Source organism: Yarrowia lipolytica, chromosome 1F, assembly GCF_001761485.1.
Source record: "Yarrowia lipolytica chromosome 1F, complete sequence".
NCBI classification, from domain to species: domain Eukaryota; kingdom Fungi; phylum Ascomycota; class Dipodascomycetes; order Dipodascales; genus Yarrowia; species Yarrowia lipolytica.
In genome coordinates this window covers 3,153,899-3,180,085 of record NC_090775.1, presented here as the reverse complement: position 1 = coordinate 3,180,085, position 26,187 = coordinate 3,153,899, and the positions used below count along the sequence as shown (strand labels likewise).

General features: G+C 48.3%; 11 protein-coding genes and 1 non-coding gene across 12 annotated transcripts; 8 read left to right on the top strand and 4 right to left on the bottom strand.

The window, feature by feature from the left end:
• Window positions 1-188: 188 nt before the first annotated feature.
• Window positions 189-1,028, top strand: YALI1_F31798g (uncharacterized protein; the record flags this gene model as incomplete). Its single annotated transcript, XM_505828.3, has 1 exon — window positions 189-1,028. The coding sequence occupies one exon, from the start codon at window positions 189-191 to the stop codon at window positions 1,026-1,028; it is 840 nt and encodes a 279-aa protein (XP_505828.1).
• A 1,709-nt stretch (window positions 1,029-2,737) lies between these two features.
• YALI1_F31760g (uncharacterized protein) lies at window positions 2,738-4,024 on the bottom strand (the record flags this gene model as incomplete). The annotated part of the gene is made up of 1 exon (XM_505827.3): window positions 2,738-4,024. One exon carries the CDS (start codon window positions 4,022-4,024, stop codon window positions 2,738-2,740), a length of 1,287 nt encoding a protein of 428 aa, XP_505827.1.
• Window positions 4,025-5,063: 1,039 nt separating this feature from the next.
• YALI1_F31744g (mitochondrial 54S ribosomal protein bL19m) lies at window positions 5,064-5,609 on the bottom strand (the record flags this gene model as incomplete). Its single annotated transcript, XM_505826.3, has 1 exon — window positions 5,064-5,609. The coding sequence occupies one exon, from the start codon at window positions 5,607-5,609 to the stop codon at window positions 5,064-5,066; it is 546 nt and encodes a 181-aa protein (XP_505826.2).
• Window positions 5,610-5,980: 371 nt separating this feature from the next.
• YALI1_F31733g (uncharacterized protein) lies at window positions 5,981-6,736 on the bottom strand (the record flags this gene model as incomplete). The annotated part of the gene is made up of 1 exon (XM_068283469.1): window positions 5,981-6,736. One exon carries the CDS (start codon window positions 6,734-6,736, stop codon window positions 5,981-5,983), a length of 756 nt encoding a protein of 251 aa, XP_068139570.1.
• A 652-nt stretch (window positions 6,737-7,388) lies between these two features.
• YALI1_F31725g (uncharacterized protein) lies at window positions 7,389-8,574 on the top strand (the record flags this gene model as incomplete). Its single annotated transcript, XM_505824.3, has 2 exons — window positions 7,389-7,447; window positions 7,563-8,574. 2 exons carry the CDS (start codon window positions 7,389-7,391, stop codon window positions 8,572-8,574), a joined length of 1,071 nt encoding a protein of 356 aa, XP_505824.1.
• Window positions 8,575-9,199: 625 nt separating this feature from the next.
• Window positions 9,200-11,089, bottom strand: YALI1_F31689g (uncharacterized protein; the record flags this gene model as incomplete). The annotated part of the gene is made up of 1 exon (XM_505823.3): window positions 9,200-11,089. One exon carries the CDS (start codon window positions 11,087-11,089, stop codon window positions 9,200-9,202), a length of 1,890 nt encoding a protein of 629 aa, XP_505823.1.
• Window positions 11,090-11,359: 270 nt separating this feature from the next.
• YALI1_F31687g (uncharacterized protein) lies at window positions 11,360-11,956 on the top strand (the record flags this gene model as incomplete). Its single annotated transcript, XM_505822.3, has 1 exon — window positions 11,360-11,956. The coding sequence occupies one exon, from the start codon at window positions 11,360-11,362 to the stop codon at window positions 11,954-11,956; it is 597 nt and encodes a 198-aa protein (XP_505822.2).
• An 833-nt stretch (window positions 11,957-12,789) lies between these two features.
• YALI1_F31672g (uncharacterized protein) lies at window positions 12,790-13,575 on the top strand (the record flags this gene model as incomplete). The annotated part of the gene is made up of 1 exon (XM_505821.3): window positions 12,790-13,575. One exon carries the CDS (start codon window positions 12,790-12,792, stop codon window positions 13,573-13,575), a length of 786 nt encoding a protein of 261 aa, XP_505821.1.
• A 1,668-nt stretch (window positions 13,576-15,243) lies between these two features.
• On the top strand, window positions 15,244-15,330 carry YALI1_F31648r. The gene has a single exon. It is a non-coding gene; the product is annotated as a tRNA-Asp (tRNA).
• An 853-nt stretch (window positions 15,331-16,183) lies between these two features.
• YALI1_F31639g (uncharacterized protein) lies at window positions 16,184-17,302 on the top strand (the record flags this gene model as incomplete). The annotated part of the gene is made up of 1 exon (XM_505820.3): window positions 16,184-17,302. One exon carries the CDS (start codon window positions 16,184-16,186, stop codon window positions 17,300-17,302), a length of 1,119 nt encoding a protein of 372 aa, XP_505820.3.
• Window positions 17,303-21,381: 4,079 nt separating this feature from the next.
• YALI1_F31587g (uncharacterized protein) lies at window positions 21,382-22,437 on the top strand (the record flags this gene model as incomplete). Its single annotated transcript, XM_505819.3, has 1 exon — window positions 21,382-22,437. The coding sequence occupies one exon, from the start codon at window positions 21,382-21,384 to the stop codon at window positions 22,435-22,437; it is 1,056 nt and encodes a 351-aa protein (XP_505819.3).
• A 757-nt stretch (window positions 22,438-23,194) lies between these two features.
• YALI1_F31568g (uncharacterized protein) lies at window positions 23,195-23,896 on the top strand (the record flags this gene model as incomplete). The annotated part of the gene is made up of 1 exon (XM_505818.3): window positions 23,195-23,896. The coding sequence occupies one exon, from the start codon at window positions 23,195-23,197 to the stop codon at window positions 23,894-23,896; it is 702 nt and encodes a 233-aa protein (XP_505818.1).
• Window positions 23,897-26,187: the final 2,291 nt, after the last annotated feature.

The following is a 26,187-nucleotide window of genomic DNA, read 5'->3' as shown; positions in this document are numbered from 1 at the left end:
AATTTGTTGTATGTGGTATACTGCTGACCGCACATTACAGACCTCTGCAGCAAGCCAAAGTCTGATGTTGATATAGTGTAGCAAATTACAAGGCGTCTAGACGACGGTTTTGCGTATAAGTAGAGGTTGATTTCCCGGTTTCAGTCTTCTCTCATCATCACACAAACACATTTCCTACACATTACACAATGAAAGTCGCTACTCCCGAAGAAATCAAAGAATACAACCACACCTGTCTGATTGGCGGTATCAAGGGCGCTGGTGTCGGTGCCCTGCTGGGTATCGGTCTGGCATTCACTCTCAAGAAGCGACAGCCTCATCTGTTTGGAAACATGAGTGCAACAGTAAAGGTCGGAACCGGCATTGTCCCCGGTCTGGCTGGTTTCTCAATTGGTGCTGAGAAGGCTGGAGAGGCATATGACGACAAGAAGTACTCTGGTGCATATCTCGACATGGAGCACCGAAAAGAGCAGCAAGCCGGATTCATGCACTACCTCAAGGAACACAAGTACAAGTGTGTCTTTGGTGGTTGGGTTGTTTCCATGGCTGGTTCCATGTGGTATGTTTTCCGAGACAAGTACATGACTAGTACCCAGAAGATTGTCCAGGCTCGAATGTACGCCCAGGCCTCCACAATCATTCTTCTGTTTGCCACTCTTGCTTTCTCTGCCAGTGATAACCTTGGCGGCGGTAACAACTCTCGAGACTTCCTTGGAAAGGATGGAAAGGTTCACCACCACCACGTCCAGCTTGAGCACAGCGATGACTGGAAGGAGCTTGTGAAGGAGGAGGAGGACCGACTGAAGGAAGCAAAGGCTGAGGCTAAGCAGCACTCTCAGGAGCTCAAGGCCGAGGTCAAGAGCACTGCTGACGAGATCAAGGAGAAGACAAAGGGCAAATTCGATGAGGCCAAGAAGAGTGCTGCTGATGCCGCTGAGGACGCTGCCGACAAGGCTGAGGATGTTGCTGACGATGCCAAGGAGAAGGCTGAGGAGTACAAGGAGGACGTTAAGAAGGCCGTCAAATAGACAACTAACATTAAATAGGCATAAAGAAAATATTGTATTTTACCCGAGCCGCGTGGATTCAAATACCAGCGACAATTTGTGTGTATGTATGAAGTGAAGCAGATAGCCGCTTGGATCAACGGCTCCAGCAAGAGTGAAATTTGTCCACTCGCGCTTGCACTTTACATACTGGCAGGACGTTCAATTGTTGAAGGTTCTGAGATTGTATGAGATACCAGATCCCTTCTTTGCCAGCCTGCCATAGGCTGGATAATGTTGAATCTCTTTAAAGAGCTTCACCCAGCTGGGTGCGTCAGACATTCAAAGATGCTTCATCTCCAGCTTCATTTTTGATCATCTTTAACGCGACTAAGAGCAGTAAACAGCTGGTCGTGCCACTTATGAACGAACTCAGGAGAGTTTGCCGACAACAGTGCCTGACTTGTCGGGTACCGTTGTCCATTCTGATCTGTCCATCCATCCTCGGTAACTGAAGCCGTAATGTATTTCCCCTCCAAGGACTCGATCTTCAAAGAGCCACCATTTTCGACAGTCACATGTTTGACGAACGGCGTGTACTCCTTGGTAAATTCCTCCAACTCTCGATCGATCCAGGACATGATCTTGTCGTCCTGTGTCGAAAGTACAAGTATGTACTGTACTTAAAGGACGTCATGGATTTATAAGTACAGTAGCAGTTCGAGATTTAGCTTGAAGTGCATGGCGCGCGGGGTGGAGAGGTGATTACTAACACTAAGAAGTGAAAGATGATATATTGTCGTGCCATGAAAAAAATTTCAACTTGTCGTTAATATTTGGTAATATATCACTCACTTTCATGCATGTTTACCTGACAAGTCATATATAAAATATGTATGTGTGGGTGACTAAAAATGGAGTATTCAATGAAGAGGAGACAATCTACATTATGATGTCTGGGATCCCACTCAATTGATGTATAGAAAAAAAAATGGGAAGTTCTCAATGTTCTTCAGCTCGGAGACTGTATTACAGAACACGTGGAGCGCTTCGAACAGGAGTTTCATTGTGGAACGGCGTCTCTGACATTGGAGGTGATCCAGAGTGACACTTCTGAGACGCCCATCAATCTGTTTCCTATCGAATGGGCCATAAACTCGTCCTTCGCACTTTTTACGGAGATAGTTGTTTGGCCAGGGAAGGTTCTCCTCCTTAGTGTCACTTTGTAGGTGGAGAGCATTTTGGGGTGATGAGTTATTAAGAATGATCATGATCACAAACTATTAGCCATCTGTACCGGTGCTGGTATATTACCGTGCAGATAGCTGAAGAGAAACGGGTACTCAGATCAGAAGAACTACTCGAAGACACAGCAACTGCCTGTTTTGTGTTTTCGCCAGAATCCAACGAACGGGACAATACATAACAAGAACGGAGACAGATTGTGTATGATGCCTCAATATATGTCGCCAGTAACTGTTGGTCGTCGGCAAACTAGCCAGCATCGCTGTGTCGGGTCACCTGTAGGTGGCTCGATTGTATGGTTCGCTGGTTCGGAGAGAGCCGCTGCCCTGAAATACATGTGGTGGACAAAGCGTAGAGGGCATATAATACACCACTCAATCCAGACCGAACAGTCCACCTCTGTGGCGGTTAGTTTACACCAATCTTCTCCCCTCTCCCATTGTGTCTATGTCTATGTGAGAGTATTCGTATGTCAACTCAATTCAGATCTTAGATACTATATACATTTACTGAATGACTCGGGTCACAAGACCGGTACCAACAGTCTTTCCACCCTCTCGGATGTTGAATCGCTGGTTGACCTCCACAGGGGTAGGGTGAACAAGCTCGAAAACCATCTCAGTGTTGTCACCGGGGTTGACGGTCTGGGACTCGTCGGTACCCTCGGGGAAAGTCAGGATGGCGGTGACGGAAGAGGTTCGGATGTACATCTGGGGTCGGTAGTTGCTGCCAAAAGAGGTGGCTCGGCCTCCCTCCTCGGTGGGGATGACGTAAAGAGAAGCAAGGAACTTAGTGTGGGCGCTGACGGTACCAGGCTTGCTGATGACCATACCTCGCTTGATCTCGTCTCGCTTGATACCTCGGAGCAGGATACCGGCATTGTCACCAGCCATGGCGGAGTCGAGATCCTTCTTGAACATCTCAATACCAGTAACGACGGCCTTGACGGGCTTCTTGTTGTAGCCAACAAGCTCGATTTCCTCACCCTTCTTCAGGTTTCCTCGCTCGACTCGACCAGTAACGACGGTTCCTCGGCCAGAGATGGAGTAAATCTCCTCAACGGGCATCAGGAAGGGCTTCTCAAGATCACGGTTAGGGGTAGGGATGTGCTCATCAACGGCCTCCATAAGGGAAACAATGGCGTCTTCACCAATGTCCTTCTGCTTGCCCTCAAGAGCGCACAGAGCAGAGCCCATGATGACGGGAGTGTTGTCACCATCAAATCCGTACTGGGTCAGCAGATCTCGCATCTCCATGTCAACGAGCTCCAGAATCTCCTTATCCTCAATCTGATCAACCTTGTTAACGAAAACAACCAGGTTCTGAACACCAACCTGTCGAGCAAGCAGCAGATGCTCTCGGGTCTGGGGCTTAGAACCGTCTCCAGCAGCAACAACAATGATAGCACCGTCCATCTGGGCGGCACCGGTGATCATGTTCTTGATGTAATCGGCGTGACCGGGACAGTCAACGTGGGCGTAGTGTCGGTTAGCAGTCTCGTACTCAACGTGGGAGGTAGAAATGGTGATACCTCGAGCTCGCTCCTCGGGAGCTCGGTCGATAGAATTGTAGTCCAGGAACTTGGCGCCGCCCTTCTCGGCAAGCACCTTGGTGATAGCGGCGGTCAGAGTGGTCTTTCCGTGGTCAACGTGGCCAATGGTTCCAATGTTCACGTGGGGCTTGGATCGGTCAAAGGCAGCGTAACCTCGGGCAAAGAGGACCTTGTTGCTGGCAACGGAGGTGGCCACTCGCTGGGCGGCGGGTCGCACACTAGCAAGCGTTTTGAAGAACATTTCGCGTTGTGGGGTGTGTAATCAGAGAAGGAAGCACAGCTTGATTTTGGGACAACCACTTAAAACTTTTGCAGAACCCCCTTACCCTACTTGTAACTTTAATGGGCAATAGCGGAATTAAGACAAAGGTATTGTAGGGGTATGATAGCGGAGCGAATGATGTGAATACCAATCGCTGGGGGGCGTTCAATTCGGCACCAATTCCTCATTCTACTCCTTCAAAAATTATTTTTTCGCCACTTTCCACTCCTTTGAACATCCCTTCGTTTTCATGCAATAACTTCACATGGTTGCAAGCAAGTTTTCCACTCTGGAAGTGCTTGAAATGAGCATCTCTAGAAGTTGCCTGATTGACGGTTTGGGTTTGAAGGTGCAAGTTGGTGTTTGTCAATCTGGTAGTATTGTTGTGGCCGTCATTGAGTCTCTATATTGTGTAAATAGATGTCACACCACCAACCATCCAATGAGAGGCTGGAACTTCGATGTTGCTAGGTTTTGTCATACGAGCTTTTACTCGGGGCAAAGTAACTTTCAGACTTGAGTCGTTAACGATATGGCCAGTGTTGAAGGCGGAGAATTGAGGGACCGAGGGAGGATCGGAGGAGTGTTTATTGTTTCATTTGGTGATATTGTCAGATGTATCAGCTTTTAAGCAAATTTAAAACAATATTGGTGGATAGATAGTGTTCATGTTGAGTCTTAACTAATGGGACAGTTTAGTTGATACTGTTTATTGGAAAAAGGAGATAAACCTCGAGAGATGAGATGTTCCACTGTATAAGCTACTGTAATTTAGAGCAAAGGGGAACAAATGATCTCACATGGCCGCACTTGTGTATTTGGCATTGATTCAGAAGCCGCCTGACACTGTAAGGAACTGAATGTGACCATGCTCGAATATTGGAACACTGGAGTTGTGACACAGCTGCTCGCAAGCTGCCCATGTTGGCATGTCACATACAAGCACATGTAGTGATCCAGCCCTCCATCATTCCTACTCTCAGCTCTCCTTCCATATCCTTCCATTCACTATATACATTTACTTGAAGAGGAACTTCTTTCGCTTGGCGGCTGCCTTCTTGACGGAGGCCTCGAGATCGCCAACATCCAGACGCTTGTGGCCTCGGATGTAGTACAGACGCTCGGCGGTGTACTTCTGGGTGGCCCGTCGGATAATCTTGACAGACTCGACGGTTGGAGAGAAGATCTTGAATCGTCGGTCGATTCCGATCTTGGTGATCTTAGATCGCAGCAGCAGGTTAGAGGACAGTCCTCGGAAGTCCACCACCATGGTGAGGCCCGTGAACAGAGAGCCATCAGTGGTCTTGATCTGCACAATGTCTCCGGGCTTGATTCGGTCAGCGGATTTGGGGTTCATCAGCTCCATCTTGACGCCCTGGGGATCAAACTGCTTCATCAGCTTGTCAGTGACGTGTGTAAGAGCGTTCTCGGTACCCAGACGTCGGGGGTGTCGCTCGTAGATGTTGACGGTCTTTGGCTCTCGCTTGATGGTCTTGAATGTGGCCATCTGCATCACGGGCAGACGCACCGCTGCCAGCGATGGACGGATCAGTCGAGCCAGCATTTTTGTGCAAGTGTGGTGATGCTGTATACTGACTGTTGGTGTGCTCTAGGGCCTATTTTGGTTAAATTTTCAGTCGCGGTTAGGGTTTGCGGTTTGTAATGCTGGGAAGATGAGTCCGAGACGATGAGAAAACAAAGGGAGAGGGGCTATAAGAATGAATGAGCCGATGCGTCCGTGGTGTTCCTCTACCATATGGCTCGAATACTGTAGTAATTTTCGTCTTTCTACAATGAGTTTGCCTTTGTTGAATCGTTTTGTAATGTTTTCTTGTTTTTCTACAGTTTAGGGCTCTCAAGACGGTACAGAAGAGAAGATCGTGACAAACAAATTGATACCGAGAATGTTTTTGTGAAGATGGCGTCTTGGTGCTGTTATTCTACCCATATTATTTTCTCACAACCAGTTACCAACCGCTCTAATTCAGTCTCATCCAGTCCAAAGTGCTTATTCTGGATCGGTACATACATACAAGTAATGTAGTGCTTGGTCGAGTTTTTCCTCACTCGTACCATGCACCATAATCTGAACCATAATATAATTTGTATCACCAACATCCATCCAGAGCACAACACCACGGTACACAAAACCCTCGCCTCGCCACCACCACCGACATGCCCACTATATTCATCTCCACCCCCAGTGGTCTGAGAGATATCCAGAAACACGTTTTGGCTGATGATGATGTCCACGTCGCTATCGAAAGCGCTCTCAAAGAACTGCCCCCTAACGCCACAGCCAAGGGATATCTCAGCACCAGAGGAGGCCAGAGTCTTGAGAGCCTGTCTGCTGCAGCTGGTGACATCTACTTGCGCTGGAATATGCGTCTTTGCGGTGGAAAGGGTGGTTTCGGGTCCATGCTGCGAGCCCAGGGAGGACGTATGGCCCGAAAGAAGAATAGAAAGAAGACGGAGACGGAGAACGACTCTTTTCGAACGCTGGACGGCCGCCGAATGAAGAGTATCCGGCAGGCCAAGGAGCTTGGAGAGTACCTCAGCACAGCCGACGAGATCAAGAAGAAGGAGGCCGAAGAGAAGAAACAGAAGCTGCTCAACATTCTGCAGAAGGAAAAGACCAGTGGGTCCAGTCGAAAGAGCAAGTTTGAAAACACACGACTGCTGGAAGACCATGAAGATGCCGTTCAGAAGATGCGAAAGGACGCGGAGATGGCTGCTCTGGCTGTATCCGAAATTGATACTGCCTTGTCATCTTCTGCAGGATCTTCCAGCTCGAATGTGAAGGCCAAGGGTGGAGATTTCTTTGGTATGGACTTCAGCGAATCCGAAAGTGAGTCTGAGTCCGACACCGAGTCTATATGAGCCGATAAAGACTCTCTGGGCCTCTACCCGTTAACAATTATTTATAAAGAGATTATTTATTGACAAGCAGATGCCAGCAGCGAAGGAGTAGGGTTCCTGGGGATGGTACTGTATGACATCGAAGCATACATGATAGATTGTACAAAATGTTCTCCACTTTTGGAAGTGCTCCTGGCTTCCATAGAACCGCCGTATGTACAGATATCTCTGTGTGTGAAACAACACGCACGCTATTCAAAACGCCAAGGGTAGTATAACAGCACAGATATCCTAATCGATCCAATGTTTTCGTTCGATCATTTGTGTCCGAGAATTTTCTATACAACAGATTCCTCATTTATTGCACTTTCTTGACTCCATAGATTATCACTACTGTACCGTGCATGACACGTGACTCTCATCAAAATTTAGGTCCAATATGCAAAGTTTGAGAAAACTCCAGCATCAGTTCCATCACCAAAAAATGTCCAGTCAGAACCGAGGCGACCGAGAAATTGATATTTTCGTTGAGCAGTTCATCAGGTGAGTGTTTGAGGGCTTCTTGCTGGAAAAAGAGGGCTCGATGCCTAAACTCGGGGCTGTTGCGAGACCTCGTGACATGGATCACGACATCCTCACCAAGCCGAAACTAACATAGCCAACTGAAACGTCGACAGTTGTCGGGATCACACGCAGTTGCTCTGGCCACGGCACAACTGCTTCTGCGGTTTGTTTCTGCCGCAAGATGGAATCACATTGACTCTCTAGTCAAGGACATTCGTGCCCTGGGAGTGCGTCTGGTGCAGACCGCCCCCAAGGAGATTGCGTGTCGAAATATCGTATCGCGAGTGCTGACACTGATTCGGGAGGAGCAGCACGGCCACAAGGCCGAAAACGGCGGGCTTAGCGGCAGCATGCTGGGTCTTTTGGAGAAGAACGACAAGAAGGAGGAGGTGCTGGACAAGGCTGCTTTGCGACAGGCGAACCGAGATATCCGGCCCTACATCATCGAGGGTATTCAGGATCTGATTGACGAGGTCGCCAACATCGAGGAGAACATTGCCAAAATGTCTGTCGACGAGATCCACGACAACCAGATCATTCTGACCCCGACCCCTGCATCCGAAACCGTGCTGCTGTTTCTGCTCAAGGCCGCACGTAAGCGAAACTTCACCGTTCTGGTCACCGAGGGCTTCCCCAACCAGATTGATGCAGCACACAACATGGTGGAGAAACTGACAAAGGCCGGAGTCGAGGCCATCATCATCCCCGATGCTGCCGTCTACGCCGTCATGTCTAAGGTCGGACGAGTCATCATGGGCACTTCTACCGTGCTGGCCAATGGAGGATGTCTTTCATCAGCTGGATCTGCTCTCGTTTGCGCCACAGCAACACAGCATTCCACCCCCGTGGTGGTACTTACAGCCATCTACAAGCTGTCCCCCGTGTACCCCTTCGATGTGCCCAGCATGATTGAGATTGGCTCTTCGGCACAGGTGGCCGACTACTCCGACTCGGAGATTGTGGAGGGCTTTCAAGTGTTCAACCCTCTTGCCGATTACGTGCCCCCGGAGGACATCCAGATCTACAACACAAACATTGGCGAGTTCAGCCCTGCCTTTATATATAGAATTGTGCTGGATCACTACAGTGATGCGGGTAACTTGTGAATGGAGTGAGGTGGACTGGTGTAGATAGACGGTTGAATAGCGAATAAAATGGTGCTAATTAAAACTGCAGATTGGTGTGATACGACACCTCACTAGACTGAGAGAAGGAATGAGAACCAGTGGTTTTGGCGCAGTCTACAAGTTTTACATTAGGGGATGTTACATTGATTGGAATGGGAAGGGACTTACCCTGAACAGTATGTACAATGTACAGTGCGCTTCAGAGGTTCGTGTGCAAAAATAATAAAACGAAGACGTATGCCGCCATACCTACTGTACATACTGTACCTTGATAGTGTGTAATAAACTGCTTAGAGATTGTTACTATGAAGAATATGAGTACTTGTACTGATTTGAACTTACATACAAACAGTGAGTAGGAGTTCCTTGGTATAATCCCTAATCATGTACAAGTATCTACTTGTAGTCAGCTTATGACTTTTTATGAATGCAGGTCTTGTCGAATTTGTTGTTCTACTGTAGCGCAGTTACAGGAACCACAGGATGTAGGCGCTTGAGCGCATATGTCTCTTTGTAAGCTAAGTATAGCTACTTTCCATACAAATGCAGTGTTAAATTATATATATATATATATATATATACATTCATCATCCTTTCCCTCTTCCTACAACCCAAAATGCTCCACGTGTGTGTACACGGCCTGGTTACCTGTACCTCTCAGAACTGCCCTGTCGTCGGTGATGTCAACAACAGTGTTGGAAACAATTCTCGTAAACCGTCTAGGGCCACAAATGCACACTCCAGACTCACCCTGAGCCATAGAAATGACCGGCGAAATGAGCCGGTAGAAGGACTTGTCAGATCCAAGCTTCTTTCGTCGGTTATACTGATAAGGCTGGGGTCGTCCCTGCTTGAGACGCAGGTACCCGGCCTCAACGAAGTCGTAGTATACCGGAGAAAGCGTTGATGATTGAGCAAGTGCAGTCTGGGCTTGTGTAAGTTCGTTTTTCGGCTGGGGCTCGATACCAGCTGCACAGCAACATTCGCCCCGAGAAACAGCCACCTCGTCACAACAACAACTAGAGCAGTTAGTGACAGCCCCACAGCAGTCATCTTCACAAGTCGCGAAGATCTCGACAACAACATCGATTCCAGAGGCTGTATCGTAGAACGTTCGTGCGCATTCAAGCAGCTCAGTCAGCTGGGCGGCATACAGTTCCATGTCCTGGAACCGCTTTGTGATCCAGATGAACTTGAGACGTCGAGCAATGGTCTTGTGCTGGTTTCTAATAATGTCCACGGCGATAGGGAGGCAGAAAGAAGCTCCGATACCGGCACAGACAAAAACAGAGGTGTCAAACTGCTTGAAATCACGAGTTTCGCCGTAGGGACCGTCCAGGTAGACTGGAAGGGTCATTTTCTCGTGTTCTGGGAGCTGAGAGGCCTTTTTGAGCAGCCGCTTAGTGAATCCCGCCTTTGAACGAATCACAAACTGCATATCGTCTCCGGGCAGTGTGGAAATTGTGAAAGGATGCTGTTCTAAAGGAGATACGTTAGGGAAACGGAGATACATGTGCTGTCCAGGGTACCATGAGAGTCCTGTGGGAATTGTGGCCACCACAGCTCCAGGCTCGACTCTCAGGGCTGTCTGATGAGGTTTGAGCCCTGCCTTATTGATGAACAGGTTCCAGACCAGTCTGAGCACTCTGTCAAGTCCAAAAAGAGCCAGAGGAGGGATTACGACATGGTATGCGTAATTGGGCGCGTGGATAACGACTGCTACCATGAATCCAATCATAGTAACAATGTGTTGGAACACAAAGAACTCGTAGCTCATGTTTCGGAAGGGCGCAAAAGAGGAAATGAAGATCCAGCAGAGAATTCCAAACGCTCCAAAGCCTTTCAGGGCAAACGTATTTGTCGACACCTGGTTCTGAATCTGGTGAGTGACTCCCCAGGTCTTGATAAAGTGGGCCAGGTGCAGAATGACGCACAGGAACAACACTCGGGCCGTCCATCGATGGTACAGGTTAAGCCTCTGAGCAGAAATGCCCGTGAGAATGGACACGAGGTTTCTTCTGGCTGCCAGAATGACGATAAGTGAGATCTGGGAAATAGACACCCAGCCGCATCGGTAGGCCACAGTTTCGTAGTTCATAGGGTTGAAAGGGTCGATTTTGGAGAAGAGCAGCAGCATTACAATCATCACGTAAAAGAGAATGATGAGAATGTCTCCTACTGGCGGGAACTCCACCGTGTAATTGACCCAAGGAATATCAAACCCTGGGATCTGTAATAGAGAGGCCTCACGAGCTGTAGATACGATAGCTCCAATGATCTTGGCTGGAACAGAGTCTGATCTGGGTGGCTTTTGTCGTTTCAAGTAGTACTTTTGTCGCAGTAACGAAAGCACGCGGAAAATGGTAATTACTGCCAAAATGGCACCAATGACCATCCAGTAAACTCTTCCCAGAAACCCTGGTCTTGGAGATCCGTCCGAGTTGTATGAGCCCTGTCCCTGGTTTTTGGCGGTGGCCAGAATGTCGTAGACCATGTTGTGAGTGACTTCGAGGGAGTTTGCTGAGAATAGGAACCTCCTGGAGCTGGTCGTAAGGACTCCGATACCACACACTCTTTACAGTTTGCTCAAAGATGCATAGTGTTCCGCTAGCTAGTAATAGTATAAATCTATTCGCACATAGACTCAGATTTTCCAGCTGAAACGAGCAAATATCAAACTCAAAAAAGAGACATCAGCAGCTCATAATTCCAGTATTTCCATCTCTTTTTTATTCAACTCCAACACCATTTCTCACACACAAAAATGAGCCACGACCACGGAAGCATGGATATGGGCGGCATGGACATGGGCGGCTCGTCGTCCGGAGGAATGTCCCACAGCATGGCCATGACTTTCCACTCCAACATGGTGGACGCTCTGTTTTCAGATCAATGGACTCCCTCCAACCGAGGCCAGTACGCGGGAACGTGTATTTTCATTGTGTTTTTTGCCATGATCTATCGAGGTCTGTTTGTGGTGAAGTTCAAGCTGGACGAGAAGCTCATCAAGTGTGGCAAGCTCAACAAGCAGGTGGTGGCTCTGAACGACATCGGCCGAGACCAGCCCTACAAGAGTCTGCGAGATATCGAGGATGAGCTCGATGAGGAGGAGGAGCAGGAACGACTTCAGAAGCTCGAGCGTCCCGACCAGCCCTCTCCTGCGCCCACAATGACTACTCGACAAGGTCCTCGTCCCTGGAGACTTTCCGTGGACGTTCCTCGAGCAGCCATTCAGACGGTGCTCTCCGGCGTGGGTTACTTGCTCATGCTTATCACCATGACCTACAACGTGGGCTACTTTGTGTCGGTTCTCGGCGGCATCTTCCTCGGAGAGCTGCTGTTTGCCCGTTACGCAAGCTAGAGAGTGAGCAGATACGAGCAAATTCAGAGCCCTGTCACGACTCTTGCACTGAGCAAATTAAGAGGATATTATTGCACACCTGCGCATAAGCGAGAACTTGCTCGTTTGTGAGTCAAGATGAATAATCCATGCACGAGCGATAACGGAGTGTATTATACCGATATATTTGCTCGCTTCTGGTTCACTTGACGTTGCACCTAACTTATAATGAATTGATGATTATGACCCCTGTAGGTACAAACGAGTAACTTCGACACACCAACAAACGTGCGAAACCTGTAAGTCACCCCATTTTTTTCAATACGAATGCAGATCGCGGTCGCCTCCACACAGTCCCCCAGCGTGCAACAGCCAATTGCTTCTCTCAAGCTGTTCATCTCCACATCCTCAAGAGCTTCATTGGGTGATGTTCAAATAGGCTTTTTTCAAAATGCGCACCTCTGCATAAATTTGCTCGTTGGTGGAGCTGTTAGAAGCTGAGGGTAAAGGAGCGGCTTAGAACGGACGAAAAGACGCCTATTTAGTGTCGCTTAAATGATGCACTTTTGGTCACGTGGCCAATTGATTTCTATCGACCCCCCCCATACTGACCACCCACAAGACTAGGTTCAGATACACCGGTTAAACCACACGCTATTGTTTATCACATCTCACGGCTAGCAACCTTATCTTACATTAGCTTGTTGACAAAAACCTTATGCGTCGCAGAGCATATACGCTCGGAAGCCTACCCCGTCACCTCCGTGACATGATGTAACTCCTTTACTATATATAGACGTGTGTTCGTATCGAAAATAGCCAGACACTCTTTGCTCCATCACTCACCCAACACAATGCAGCTCTCAGCCCTCGCCCTTGCCACTCTCCTGGCCACAGCTAACGCCCACTTCACCGTCTACTACCCCGGATGGAGAGGTGACTCTCACCCCACTCAGACCCAGGGCCCCTGCGGTGGTCTGAACAAGATCGGTGAGCGATTCAAGGTCAACGGAAAGTCCGTAGATGTCCTACTCAAGACCTCTCACACCTCCGCCATCACTGAGTACCGACTCTGTCTTGGTGACGACTGTGGTACCAAGTCTGGATCTGATGGCCAGAAGGACTTCAGTAAGGTGCTTTACGGCCCCATTAACGAGCTTGGTGCTGGAAACTTCTGCATGCCTGGTCTGCCTCTTGGCGATCTCAAGGACGGCCAGAAGGGAACCATTCAGGTCATCATGCAGGCTGTTGACGGTAACCTGTACAATTGCATTGATTTCGAGGTTGATAACTCTGTTGACGCTTTCAACGCCGTCTGCAAGAACTCTACCGGTGTTTCCGCTGAGGCTATTTCCAACGCCAACGCAGGCTCTCTCGCCGAGAACACCCAGGGCTCCGGTAACTCCTCTGGCCACGCCCACGGTTCTTCTGGCTCCGGTTCCGCCTCCGCATCCAAGACTGACTCCAAGTCCTCTGCTGCCTCCGGCTCTGCTTCTGCCACCTCCGCTGCTGCCTCTTCTGCTGCTTCTTCTGCCGCTGCTTCTGCCTCCGCTACCGAGGAGAAGAACTCCGGCTCTCTGGCCTACGTCAACGGCGCTCTTGCCATCGGTGGTGTTGTTGCCGCCGCCCTCCTCATCTAAGCACATGTACATTTACTAATAACAAAAGTTTTGATTGATTGGAACAATGAGTTGTGCAGTACAGTATATACTCGTATATTACAGTGCTTGTTCGAACTGCTGTGTGTAGCGTGGCCTACGTACACTGCTAGTATATCTCACATAGCAGTGGTTATTTTTCTGCTATTTCTATCACTATTCTCGCATTGAGTATGTCTCAATTGAAGCCAGAGACATGGTTCTGAGGGTTATTAGTGCTCCTGGAGTTGAAGTAGTGCTTCACGAATGCTGTTCAATCCCATTGTCTGATCTAACATCAGGTATATCGTATATCTGCTGTAGTTGGTGGCAATTGGGTGTTAGACAACTGAGTTGATTCAGTACATAGTACAGTACAGTATGTACAGTATGTACACTGTTGAGTCGGTCCAATAAAAGTATGAGGTCTGGTGAGGAAACCAATGTACAAGTACGTACCTCTACCCATAAGTAGGCACTAAGCGGTTTGGCAATCACCAGACTCCTCAGGTAGTATATCTGCTGACACTTCTATTACAATGTCTCAGATAATGTAGGTCTCTAGAAATCCACACCTTCCCTGTCTTAGCCAATGGTGAGACTTGTGTGGGGTAGCTTTGAACGAATAGATTCAAGGCGGCTGGTATTTGAACATGAAAATAACCGTCTGATGAACTATGATCACATCATGACAGACATCGCTATTCTTAACCAACCCAGATAAGCCGCACCTACCTATGCCAGACTTGTCTCAACCGGGTTTCTCGCAGGAAGCTATACTCTATGACCTGCCTGGTGTCTTCAACCTAAGTACAAGTACAAGTAGCTACAACTAGTCTATTAGCGTGTCATGTGTATACCCGACATCGATACTACAGCGCTTTGCGTTGGCTCACTTTCGGTTATTACCCACTACTCCTTGAGACTGATCTCACGCTAGCTATATAATACAGAACCAACCGTCTCACCATACGTCTATGGCTGTTATCGTCAAGAAATAGCAACATCTGTGAAGCCTCTGGTCGTTTTATAGCGGTCCCCGTGGCCATTGTCACACAATCCAATGGCCTACACCTTGGTGATAACTGAACTTGGAAGCGGTGTCCTGATTGTTTCGATTCTGGGGGTTGCGGTTTGGTTGTTTCTTTTCCCTTATTACTCTACTAACCTGCAAACCGCATCATTTCGTCGCTTGTATTATTCTTTTTTATTCTTTTTTATTCTAGGGGAATACTTTCAGCTACTCGAGGCCCAAAGACAATGTTGTACCGCAAATCAGATTCGGAATCGGTTGTTCAGAAGAGCAAGTGCGGAGCGGTGTAGTTGGTGAGTGGTGATGGATCAGCTGGAAGTGATTGCTAGACTTGGCGTTATCTCTTGGACTTATCGATTCACTGGCTTATCCGTGTCCACGCTGACTTCAAGTGCGACGGACCATGTGCTGTCACCTGGGATGTCGCAGAACCATCTCATATGGAGTTTTAGGTCCTCACTAACTTGCAATCGTCTCGACGGACGACCATGTGCAGACTTTTGCAGAACGTGGTATCTGTCGAAGACTTTGATTTTGTTTTGTTCTTGAGTGTTCAAGATCTTAAATGGGTAGTTGAAACTTGGCTATTAGTCATCTGGTTTCTGATGTTATACCACAACGCTCAAAAAAACCCATAATCCGCAATAGTTTAGTGGCTAGAATTTCCGCCTGTCAGAACATTGTTCAGCACGCGGGGGACCGGAGTTCAATTCTCCGTTGCGGAGTAGCTTTTTTGTCTTACACTTGTCGTACGAAACCTGCAGACCAATCCCTTAGCGACGCTGGAATAATACTGCAAAATAGATAAAATGTTTCAAAGTGCCAAATTTGCGGACTAACAGGTGTTTGTTCAGCATATCCTTTTGTCAGTCTGTTTGTTTAGGATGGTTTAGCACATCTCCTTTATTTTTCTTCCTGTTGTGTATATTTCAGTCCCGTGTTTTTTGTCACGCCAGTCCAAGGTAGGATCCCTAGAATGTCTACGGAATGTGGTGCTGGAATGTGGTGCTTCTGTGTTTGTTTTGATGGTGGAGCTCTCGCTGCTGACTTGTCATTCCCGTTCGTCTTGCGCTGTATATAATTATCACATACACTCTCCATCTGATGTTGTATCCGTTAATTAAGAAGCATATATCTTCGCACTTCACTCCCGGGTAACAGCCTCTCACCCCACACACATCCATACAGAACGACACACCCCTGACAGGAGATCGACAATGCTAATTACTGAGCACAGTATACAGTGCAATTAGGGGCCGGATAATAGGCATTAGTCAGACAAGAGACGAGGGACTGTGACGTGGCCTTCTCAGCTGATCTCCCCTCACATGCCTCTGTGTGTGTATGTACAAGCCGCTCCTTGCCGCTACATAGTTCCCAAACCCCTATCTCCCGTGACTACACAGCATACAAGCAGGATATGCTTTTATCAAACATTGGGTCGCCGGTTTGAGTTTCTTTTTATGCAAGGTTGTTTGGGGCAATCAACAAACAGTTCGAAACTGAGAGCAGTCGCATTTTTTCGGTTGAAATAAGTTGGCGGGCGAATTTCCTACTTCTCCACCAGAAAAAAGACCCATGTCCATCTCAGCTTCCATCTCGACCGCAACCCCGGCCCAGAGCTCGCCGTACCAACTACCTCTGGACGACCACATGCAAGAGTTTGAATGGTTAAGGGTCGTCGAAAGCGTTCTAGCAGACAGAGAGTACTCGGAGACAGAAATTACACAGAAGGAGCTCGACGAGCTCATCCCGACGCTCGACAGCCTGGAGATCAGCACCGATGAGGATGACGAAATTTCATTCGGAGACTACATTCATTTTTCGCCCACCAGAATCGAGCACCCAGAGGGGACACCACGACCACAAACACACTCAGAAATGCGAAGCAGGACCCCAAGAAGCATACCCAGAACGGAGTGGACTCGCAAACCTGGCTCCATAACACCCCTTGAAGTCCATTCACCCCTGGAGCTGAAGAGAGACACAAACGGAGGCACACCTCGAAGAAATCGACCTACCAAGATCCCAGTGCTCAGTTCGAGGCTCGGGCCTCCCATTGTTCCTGTCGGGACAGAACCGACCAAGCCAGGACTCTCTGCCTTCCGGTCCAATCTCCAATTCAGTCACCTACCAAAGCTCAAGGTGTTCGAGGACGACTCTGAAGAGGATGCAGAAGCACGAGAAGATGACTCTGGGAAGGACTCATATGGGGACGACAGTTCAGTTCAATTCCTCTCAGAAATAGTCCACAACGACAGCTCAGTTCAAATCATCGAACCCGTTCAACGGCAACCTCCGTCAGTGTCTCCTCCTTCAACACCACCTCGTACTCAGTCTTCCCAACTCGGATTCGCGGCCAATGTCACACAGCCGCTTCGAAGAAGCAGAAGACTTGCGGAGGCCGAGTTGTATAACGAGCCACCGTCGCCTGGGCGAATCTGTAGCCCCATAAAGCGCGAAATCAACCTCAAGCCATCGCTGAGAGTGTCCGGAAACACGCCATCATCCAGCAAACTAATTTCGTCGCTGCATTCAGCACTAACGGGTTCGGAACCAATTGGATTTTATAGCGCCAACGATCTACGGGCCCGGCTGGAGGGGAAGGAAATCAGAGACCGGTTTTTCGACGGTCGCAAACGGCGCACCAGAAGAAACCAACGGGGTGTCAAATGGGCTGAGGAGCTCGAGTGGTAATTCAGTAAGACCCTGGGATGTAATCTGAAACAGCTTATAAAATGCATTGTCATCCATAATGAGAAAAAGAGGTAAAAAATGAGGGCTGTCCGCAATTTGCCCGAGACCCGCCCGAGAGTGTAAGCTACTGGCACATAGACATATCGGATTACTTATTAGCTATAAGACTTGTGTTTAGAGGTTGTGGGGATCGGCATTCAGGTGATACAGTACGAAACGAGAGTTTCTCCACATGAAAAAATAATCGAATAATAGTACAGCATGCATTCATCGCTACAGATTCGACATGGATCTCCTCGTCTTATCTACCATGATGCAGATTGACAGCTGAAACACGCACATTATCGGATATTGGAAGCCACTAGCGTCGCTGATGGTGCGCAAGTAGTGCGAATGTAGCGCAAGTGCTGTCTCGTTTATATTCTGTGCGGTGAAAACTTCTAAACGGCATATTGGCAGATACTTGGTTCAACGTCTACAAGTATTACCATCACTCATTCAGTTCCATGGGTCACGTGTTTTTATTTTTATTTTTACATGCCCCCCATCACATGCGAGCACTTCCAACAAACTCCAAGAGTGCTGATTCTGTGCGCTTCTTTTTCTCCACTTTTTCCCCACTCATGATCAACACAGTTAGTAGCTGTCGGTAGCCTATCGCTGGCCTATGCACCCTCTTCATCCGCATCAGGCAACAGTTGGTCTAGGCTTGGTAAAAAAAGGAAAGCCGTACATGCCCGGAATTCTGATAGCAACCTTCGTCCGACGAACACAACAATCAAATTAAATAAAAAAATGCGAGGACAATGCAGGGTTGGTATGAAAGAGCCGCGTGCAGTTTTGTAGTCGGAGGTGCAGCTCTTGAAGAAGGCAAAAAGAGCCAAAGCTGGTAAAGTACATAAAAATATGATGTGTGCCGTTTGTGGCATGTCACGAAAACGACTGTACCAGGACCGGATGTAGGCACAGTGGGGGGGTGTAAGTGAGCCGGCAGCCGAGGTTCCTTTTGAGACTGTCTGAAAGGATCAGATATGAGCTCTCACATTTCCCGGACCCTGTACAAGCACGTTACAGGTGGTTTTGCCGATATCCACTACACTTTCGTTCTCCTACCAAGTCTATTTTGTGGGTGTGTCTAGTTATCGCTCCGACAAGGTTCAGGCGGAATACGACGACTCTTGCTTCTTTGTTCTGCAGAATAACAGAAAAAGGGGAAATACGAAAACTGACGGACAAGGGATGAGAAACAAGGGCGAGAGTGTGACACACATAGGAGGTGATTTGTCAACTATGGACAATGACCGTGCCACACAAAATGTGACACAATGACAGGATGCTTGTGAAAGGGAATGGTTAGTGGGAATGTGATAACTGGAGTGAGTCGTGTGAGTGGGATGGAGTAGCGAGAATGTGAGGTATTACACAAGCAGAGACGGTACCGTTGTTGAGCATTGCACACGGCACAGTTACAAGTAACTCTCGGGTCACGGTAAGAAGTGCTTTTCAGATTGTTCCCCTTTCCGTCGATCCTAAAGATACAAATGAGCCACTTTTACGATGATCATTATACGGTATGTATTTTGTAGATGTAGCTTGGAGGGCGGCCGCCAAAGAACCCATAGCCTCTTTAGAACAATTTGCACAAGCCTCTCTATAATCTTTTCTTCATCTTCACATGCTCAAAGCGTCTGTTCTGTTGTAATTATGTTCGAGACCTCTCGTGACAAACAAGCGACGAGGGGAAACATGTGCAGAGAGCCGGCAAGAAGGAACAGATATACACGAGACAGGGCGGAGATACCGGTTACGGAATAATAAATGAAGGCTGCAACCGCTTGGGGACACCCCCCCATAGTCCTTTTTAAGCAATGGTGTTATATTTCTTCTTGTAGCCAGCTCTCTTAGCTCATTCCAATTGCCCTCGACATCGCGCTCTCTTGTTTCGCCCTTTTGTCTTGACAGAATACAATTTTTTTGTCTCTCGACTGCCTACAGTAGGGTTTCAACCAGCCTTAGGTTAGAGTTGAGTGCGGGGTATGGCTGTGCATACACCAAAAAGCCAGAAGTCCAGATGGTGTGCAACTCCAGGTTTCCATGGGCTAATCTCCTTCCTGCGACACAAGCAAGCTGTCTCAGAGTCGGAATCGGGTGTAACCTACTTGTAGGGTAGACATCGACTTTCGGCTTTACCGAGCTCCAGAGCGGGTCGATCGTGTTTCAGAGACTGAAAAAAGGAGAAAAAAAAAGACTTCCAAGGGGCCTATTCCGGGAATCCGAGAGACATTGGATATGGACTTGCAAACAACATCTGGGCTAATAATGGGCCTCAGATTTAGCGGATATTTCGTAGCTCATTTTGAACGTCTACTGATAACCAAATTTCTACTGTAAAGCTGCTCTTCCTTGAAGATGTAGTCGTCTTTCGCTTGGAGGGAGAGGTACCATGTTGGTAGTATATACACACGGCATGTAACTGAGGCCCGATGAGCCTGTCTGCTGCTCTGTCTGCACTCCAGGTTCGTTATTGTCACTCTTCTGGCGATGATGCAACTCGTATTGAAGCCCTCAGACGCGTTCCACATCAGAGTTTTGTATCACCATTATTATTGCCGAGTCTCCGATTTAACGCAAATAGACTAAGTTGAGTGTCGTATATCCACAACGATCGACACTACCCCTCATACCAATGGCTTTTGTTCGTGTTGTTGTTGGATGAGGACCTGAAAGAATTCAGATGTAGATTTCCGAGAGCTGAACATACGCATCAGCTATTGTCTCGTACCAGGCACGTAAGCGAAAATAAAATGGCCAGCATGTGCATTGCAAAAATAAGTTCATGACAGCACTAGCACTATGGGCCAGACTAGACGCTAAGTTATCATGTTCTGTGTGTCTCCACGATAGGCACGGATCAGTGCATGGAGGTAGATGGATAGCTGATCCTGGCCCAATTTCCCGTCTTTTGAGCTTCCTGGACTACGCTGAATTGGCACACTTTGCCTCATCGTCACCACAGCTTACAGCTATACAGCGAGTGTCACCAAATAGTATATTTATAAATGCACACTACGCAAACCCAAAACCTTAACTTGATTAGATAGACAGAACACCTAAAGACTGAAAACACACACTGTGTGATAAGACCACAAAACCACGCCCTCCAATATTTAAGGAGTCACCTGGCACCACACAACTCTTCTTCTCCTCCAAAACATCCCTTTCTTGCGATATCTAGAGTGCAGTGCTTAGCTCTAAACACTTGGTGAGTACTCGTACCTTCCCGACACAAACACACGACAAACACAAACAGAACTATGGGCCTATAACCCCTTGTTGGTTTCCGCAGGGTGGTTGTCTTAGTCGTGAGTGACGACAACTCTGTTGGCAGGGGTTTTATTTTTTCGTTTAAGTTCATACACTACCCGAACCTGCGGGTGGTTTGACTGATACAAAAAATGGTCCCCCTTCTGGTCACCAGCCGTTGTCGTCCTGCCGCGATCAGCCATTGTTGTCGCCTCCCTTCCGTCGCCGGCCTTGCTCTTAGCAACGCAAACTCCACTCTGGGTTATCTTATCGCACGCTCCAACTTTCACGTGGCGTCACACACACAGGTTCATGCACATCCCGTTTTCAAAGTTGCATTGCATGCATTTCGTTCCCTTAGATTGACCGGAACAATTATCTTGGCGCACTGAGAATGACCTCACCTCATTATCGGTGCAGATCCCGAGAGCCGAGGGTCGGAGGTCTCTGGTGAGCTCGAGATGCGTTGCAATGACAGCTGGGACGGGTCCGCGACACACAGGGGGATATCCTGCTGTTCTCGATGGCTATCTGTGCTGCCCACTAGTGCGCCATTTCTTTCCACACCACACACTGAGCCTAGGTTTTTCGTTTTTCTGCTTTTGGGTGGCTCCAGCCGGACCTTCCCGCTACAGGAGCCGAAAAACCACTGTTTTGGATTGAGTTTCAAGCTCGAACTCTACACCTGAAAACTTTGCTTTGACAGCAAAATGGATAAGCGCAGGTAATGAAACCCAATGCGGGAGTGAGACAAGCACGGATAAATTTGGGCGCTGATGCCTATAAAAGACTTCACTAACCCAGCTTTTTCGAACCCACAAGAGACATCCTCACAGCATACACACACAAAAATGCCTTCTGTCGCCGACAACACTTCCAACGGTCCAATTGAGGGCAACGTTCTGCCCCAGTCCAAGTTCATCCAGCACCTGAGCGAGTATCCAGCTGTTGCTGCCGTGACTGGCTTCGCTGCCTCTTTCCCCGTTGTCAAGATTTTTGCATCCAACGCCGTTCCTCTCATCCAGGCCATCCAGAACCGAGGTGCCCCCGTCGCCGAGCCCGTCGTCAAGCGAGCCGCCCCCTACATCTCTCAGATTGACAACGCTGCCGACGAGGCCCTCAACCGACTCGACAAGGCCGTGCCCTCTCTCAAGAACACCAAGCCCGACGAGGTCTACAGCCGAATCGTGACCCAGCCCTTGGAGAACGTGCGAGGTACTGTCGACAAGTACGCCGACGAGACCAAGAACACTGTCTCCCGAGTGGTTGTGCAGCCCATCCGAGACGTTGCCTCCAGAGTCCAGTCTCAGGTTGTCACCTACTACGATGCCCATGGAAAGCCCATTGTCCACGCCCGACTCGACCCCATCTTCCACCCTCTCAACGACCGTCTCGAAGCCCTGATCAACGCCTACCTGCCCAAGGGCCAGGAGATTGTGACTGATGCCGAGAACGAGCTGGCCCGAGCATGGCGCCTCACCGTGGTTGCTTTTGACCGAGCCCGACCTCTGATTGAGCAGCAGACTTCCCAGATTCAGGAAATCAACCAGCACACCCGAGAACACATCCAGAAGGTTTACGACGGCAAGCGATCGGAAATCGACGATAAGAAGACTGTCTCTGGTCCAGTATACGCCACCGTCGCCACTGTCCGAGATCTTTCACAGGAGGGCCTCCAGTACGCCCAGTCCATTCTGAATGCCAAGAAGCCCGAGGAGAAGGCCGACTCTAACTCTGGTGTTGCTCCCGTGAGCCAGCCTCACACCACCTCCGCTGTTGACAACTCCCTCGCTGCTCCCACCGCCGTTCACGAGGTTACTGCTTCTGCTTAAGGAGGGTCATCTAGACGGTTTGCTAACAAGACAGTTTTCGTTATAATTTAAGGGTCATAGGTTATTAGATACGTTCATTAATGAGTGTGATTTGTAGAGTGTTACGCGTACAGTAGTGGTTCTGTGTTATGGTACCTACTGTACGATACTGTACAACTCATTAAATGTTCCTCCACCCCTTAGGTGGAGGATAATTTTTCTGTCTTCAGATATGGTTGTTTACCAATGTACGTTGCCCAGGTGATGTGCACCTAAGGTCATTGCGAGTTGCATACCTCGAGTGACCCGTCGAAAGATTTACAGTGCTAATGCAACGTGATGTAATGAGGGAGATGAGACATGGACTGTTATCACTGATCGGAGTGCATTCATTTTGCCGAGTGTGTGTATCTGTGAGATTACCTGGTGGATATAAATATCCGCTCATGTTATGGGGTTTCCCATAGAATATAATATATCTCCTGTGTTGATGGGGTATTTTTGCGGTGTTTTCCCCGTAGTTTGTCCTCTACTTGTAGATCTATTGTGGCGGAGTTACGCGTATTAGAGTTCAGCTATCGGGTTGTATACACACATGCATTTTATTATCTGGTGCGGCTTGTGAGGGTTAGGACTAGGTATTACTCAATACTAAGGTTCATGAGTTGCGCTTGAAGCACGCCACAGTTGGCGGTTTGGGTGTCGCTTATCAATCAGATTCATTTTATTTGCAGAACCCCACATACGCATCACCAATCTCGAAACTTGAAACTCGAAAATGAGTGACCGACAGAATTTATTGGGAAATGAGGGAGTAAGCACAGAGAGCCGAGCCGAGCTCAAGCGCCAGACGCTCAGCAATCTGTACACTGGTACAGCCATTCCCGTGCAGATTGGGCTGCTTTTGGTGATTGGATCGGTGCTATATGGAGTGCTGACCACGCCCATCATTCTGTTTTCGTACCATCCCATCTTCAACTCACTGGGATTCTTCCTGCTTGGCCAGGGTATTCTGATCACTCAGCCCGAGCCTCGATCGGCGGCCCAGAAGCAGGTGGGCGGCGAGCTCCACGGCATTCTCAACTCCCTGTCAGTGCTCGCCTACTGCGTGGGGGCCGGCGTGATTCTCTACAACAAGGAGAAGAACCACGCGGAGCACTTTTACTCTTGGCACGGAACCTTTGGCATCATTACTTATGGTGCGCTAGTGCTAGTGATGCTTGTTGGCGCGGCCCAGTTCTGGTGGCCCATTGAGGTGTTCGGATCCGTGCACAAGGGCCGGGCCATCTACAAGTTCCACCGTGTGGGCGGTTACTTGGTGTGGGGTCTAACGGCATTCACGATTCTGCTCGCCCTTGAGTCGGACTTCAACCACAATGCTCTGCACATTAGCTACTACACAGTGGCCCCCGGCCTAGCCCTGGTGGCTCTGTTTTTCTTCAAGCGAGCTAACTTTTCCCGAATGAAGATTTTCGGGTAGAAAAGGGGTTAAGAGATTAGAACGAAGAGGATAGATAAAACCTGATTTCGAGTAATCCATCTATAGCACAGTAGTCCACATAGTAGCCAGAAGGTACAGTATCATACAGTTAGTCGTAGTCGAGGCAATATAGAATCGTACTAGCGCATTCCTGTGACCCATTCCTTAGATGGTGTTAAGAAACACATGCTCGTATCGTTCATCGCACGTACAGATCAGTAGGTTCAGGTGGAGGAAGGGAGAGAAATGATGTATAAGTACAGTAGATGCCGGTACTTACAGCTTATCCCTGTGTTATGAGCATACATTGGATGAAAGGGGTTGGTGTAAATCCAGACTATACCAATATGGTAAGTAGCTAATTGATCTAGACCGCATACATCTTAGTCCACATCAGCCGACGTAGCGATGGAGCACGTCCACCTTGCGAGTATCGTACCGTTACTCCCCTAGGAGCCAACTATTTACAATATTATCCTTTCGTGGAACCATACCAAGATGCATTGATACGCGTCCAATGTACTTGGTGAAGATCTGCGCGTATCAAATACATAACCGGCTGTATCAGTAGCACATGCAGTTAAAAGCACGAACCATGAGCTGCAAGAATCGAGTCCTTCCCAAACAGGGGCACGTAGTTGATATGAAACAGCTCTGTTGATTGCTGTTTCGTCTTGCATCACCTGGATTGCTACCTGCAACGTAGTATTTCGTATCCCACAGTTGTCTTGCATCCCCTGTACTGCCCCTATGAGCCGTGGCTTCTCACCATGCCAGCTGTACATACCACAGGGCTGTACCACACTCAGATGGGCACAAGCTTGGGTGACGTCACCGATGGGTAGAGCACGGACGGACCCGGAAACTATCTTTATCGCAAAGTCCTTTGCAACGAGAGAGAATCTCCATCATAGGCTACAGTATCTGTATTCTACAAGTACAGTGCAGAACCTGTGTACACCTGTATTCCCACGTGATCTAGCCCTGTACTCGTACTTGTTCAGTGTAGCTACGGCGCTGAAAATAATGTAGAAACGTGGATGCAGCGTAGTGGCCCACTTTTCTTTTTCGTCCGTTGTCCAAAACGCCCCACTTTGCTTTTCGCTCCCATCCCGTTTTGTATATTTTCTTTTGGTCGTCGTCGATGCTCATAGGCCACAGTTGTTCCGTTGGGTTGCTATAAAGCGTAACGTTAGCTGGAATGCAAAAAGATGACGGGAACAACGGTTGGGGAACGAACAAACCGAACAGTTCAAGAGACACAAATCTCAGACATGTCTCCAAGGGAATGGCGTGAGTGTCTGTAGTGCTCTTATCACAAGTGTACTATCACCTGCATGCTAATTGTAGCAGGCATGTCGACTACCACGTACACAGTTGTACCTTAGCTTGCACCTCGGCTACACCTCGCTAATCAGAACGTGCTCCATTTTAATCGTTAATCTTCAGCACAGGTACAGTATCGTACAAGTACCTGTACCGGTACAAGTACAACATGCAAAGCAAAGACTATCACATCCTTGTTCATTACCAAATGTGTCTTATTGTCATCAAACTCACCTGGTGATTCAGATGACCTGTGCAGCTAACTTCAGCTATTGTACGGTGTCTGATCTTCATGTACGAAGAGGTGCTATCTTTGAGAGTAATACGTAGTAATAGCAGAAGCGTTCTCTTTCCAAATCGCTCGCTTGCTATACAGCGCACTAGTGCTTGCATCTGGAACTAATTAGATAATACCGCCTTTAGGTTGATTATTGGATATCCAAGCAATCCCGCAACCCGATCACAGCAAAGGTGAGGGCCAAGCAGCCACACCCACTGGCGCGTCGCAACTGAGATTAGCAAGGAAATCAATCCATTGTCCAGACAGCTCCCACAAACGCTTTTTGATTTCGGGTTTTAGTTGCTGGAAAAGCTATAAACCTCGACATCCACACACACGGTGGTGGGATGTATGCACGTAATCCATGCACTGCGCCGTGGTATCAAGGGGGACCAAACGTGTTGAGACGAGCAACAAGAATTGAGGTACTTTGTATTATAGACATCGATTTAGACGTTACTGAAGTTCCTATCAAAGTATCACACCAACTTCAGACAGCAGAATTAACTTGTATATGTCTGACACGTGAGGTGAAGGGTACGTCTAATTAGCTACCAGTACGAGTACTGAACCGGTTCGAATACTTGTGGGTCTGTCGTCTGAAGAGACGTCTCAAACAACTACAAGTAGTATTAAGAATTAAGAACAACGCAAAAACAAACCTATTGATCAGAAACACAAAAAG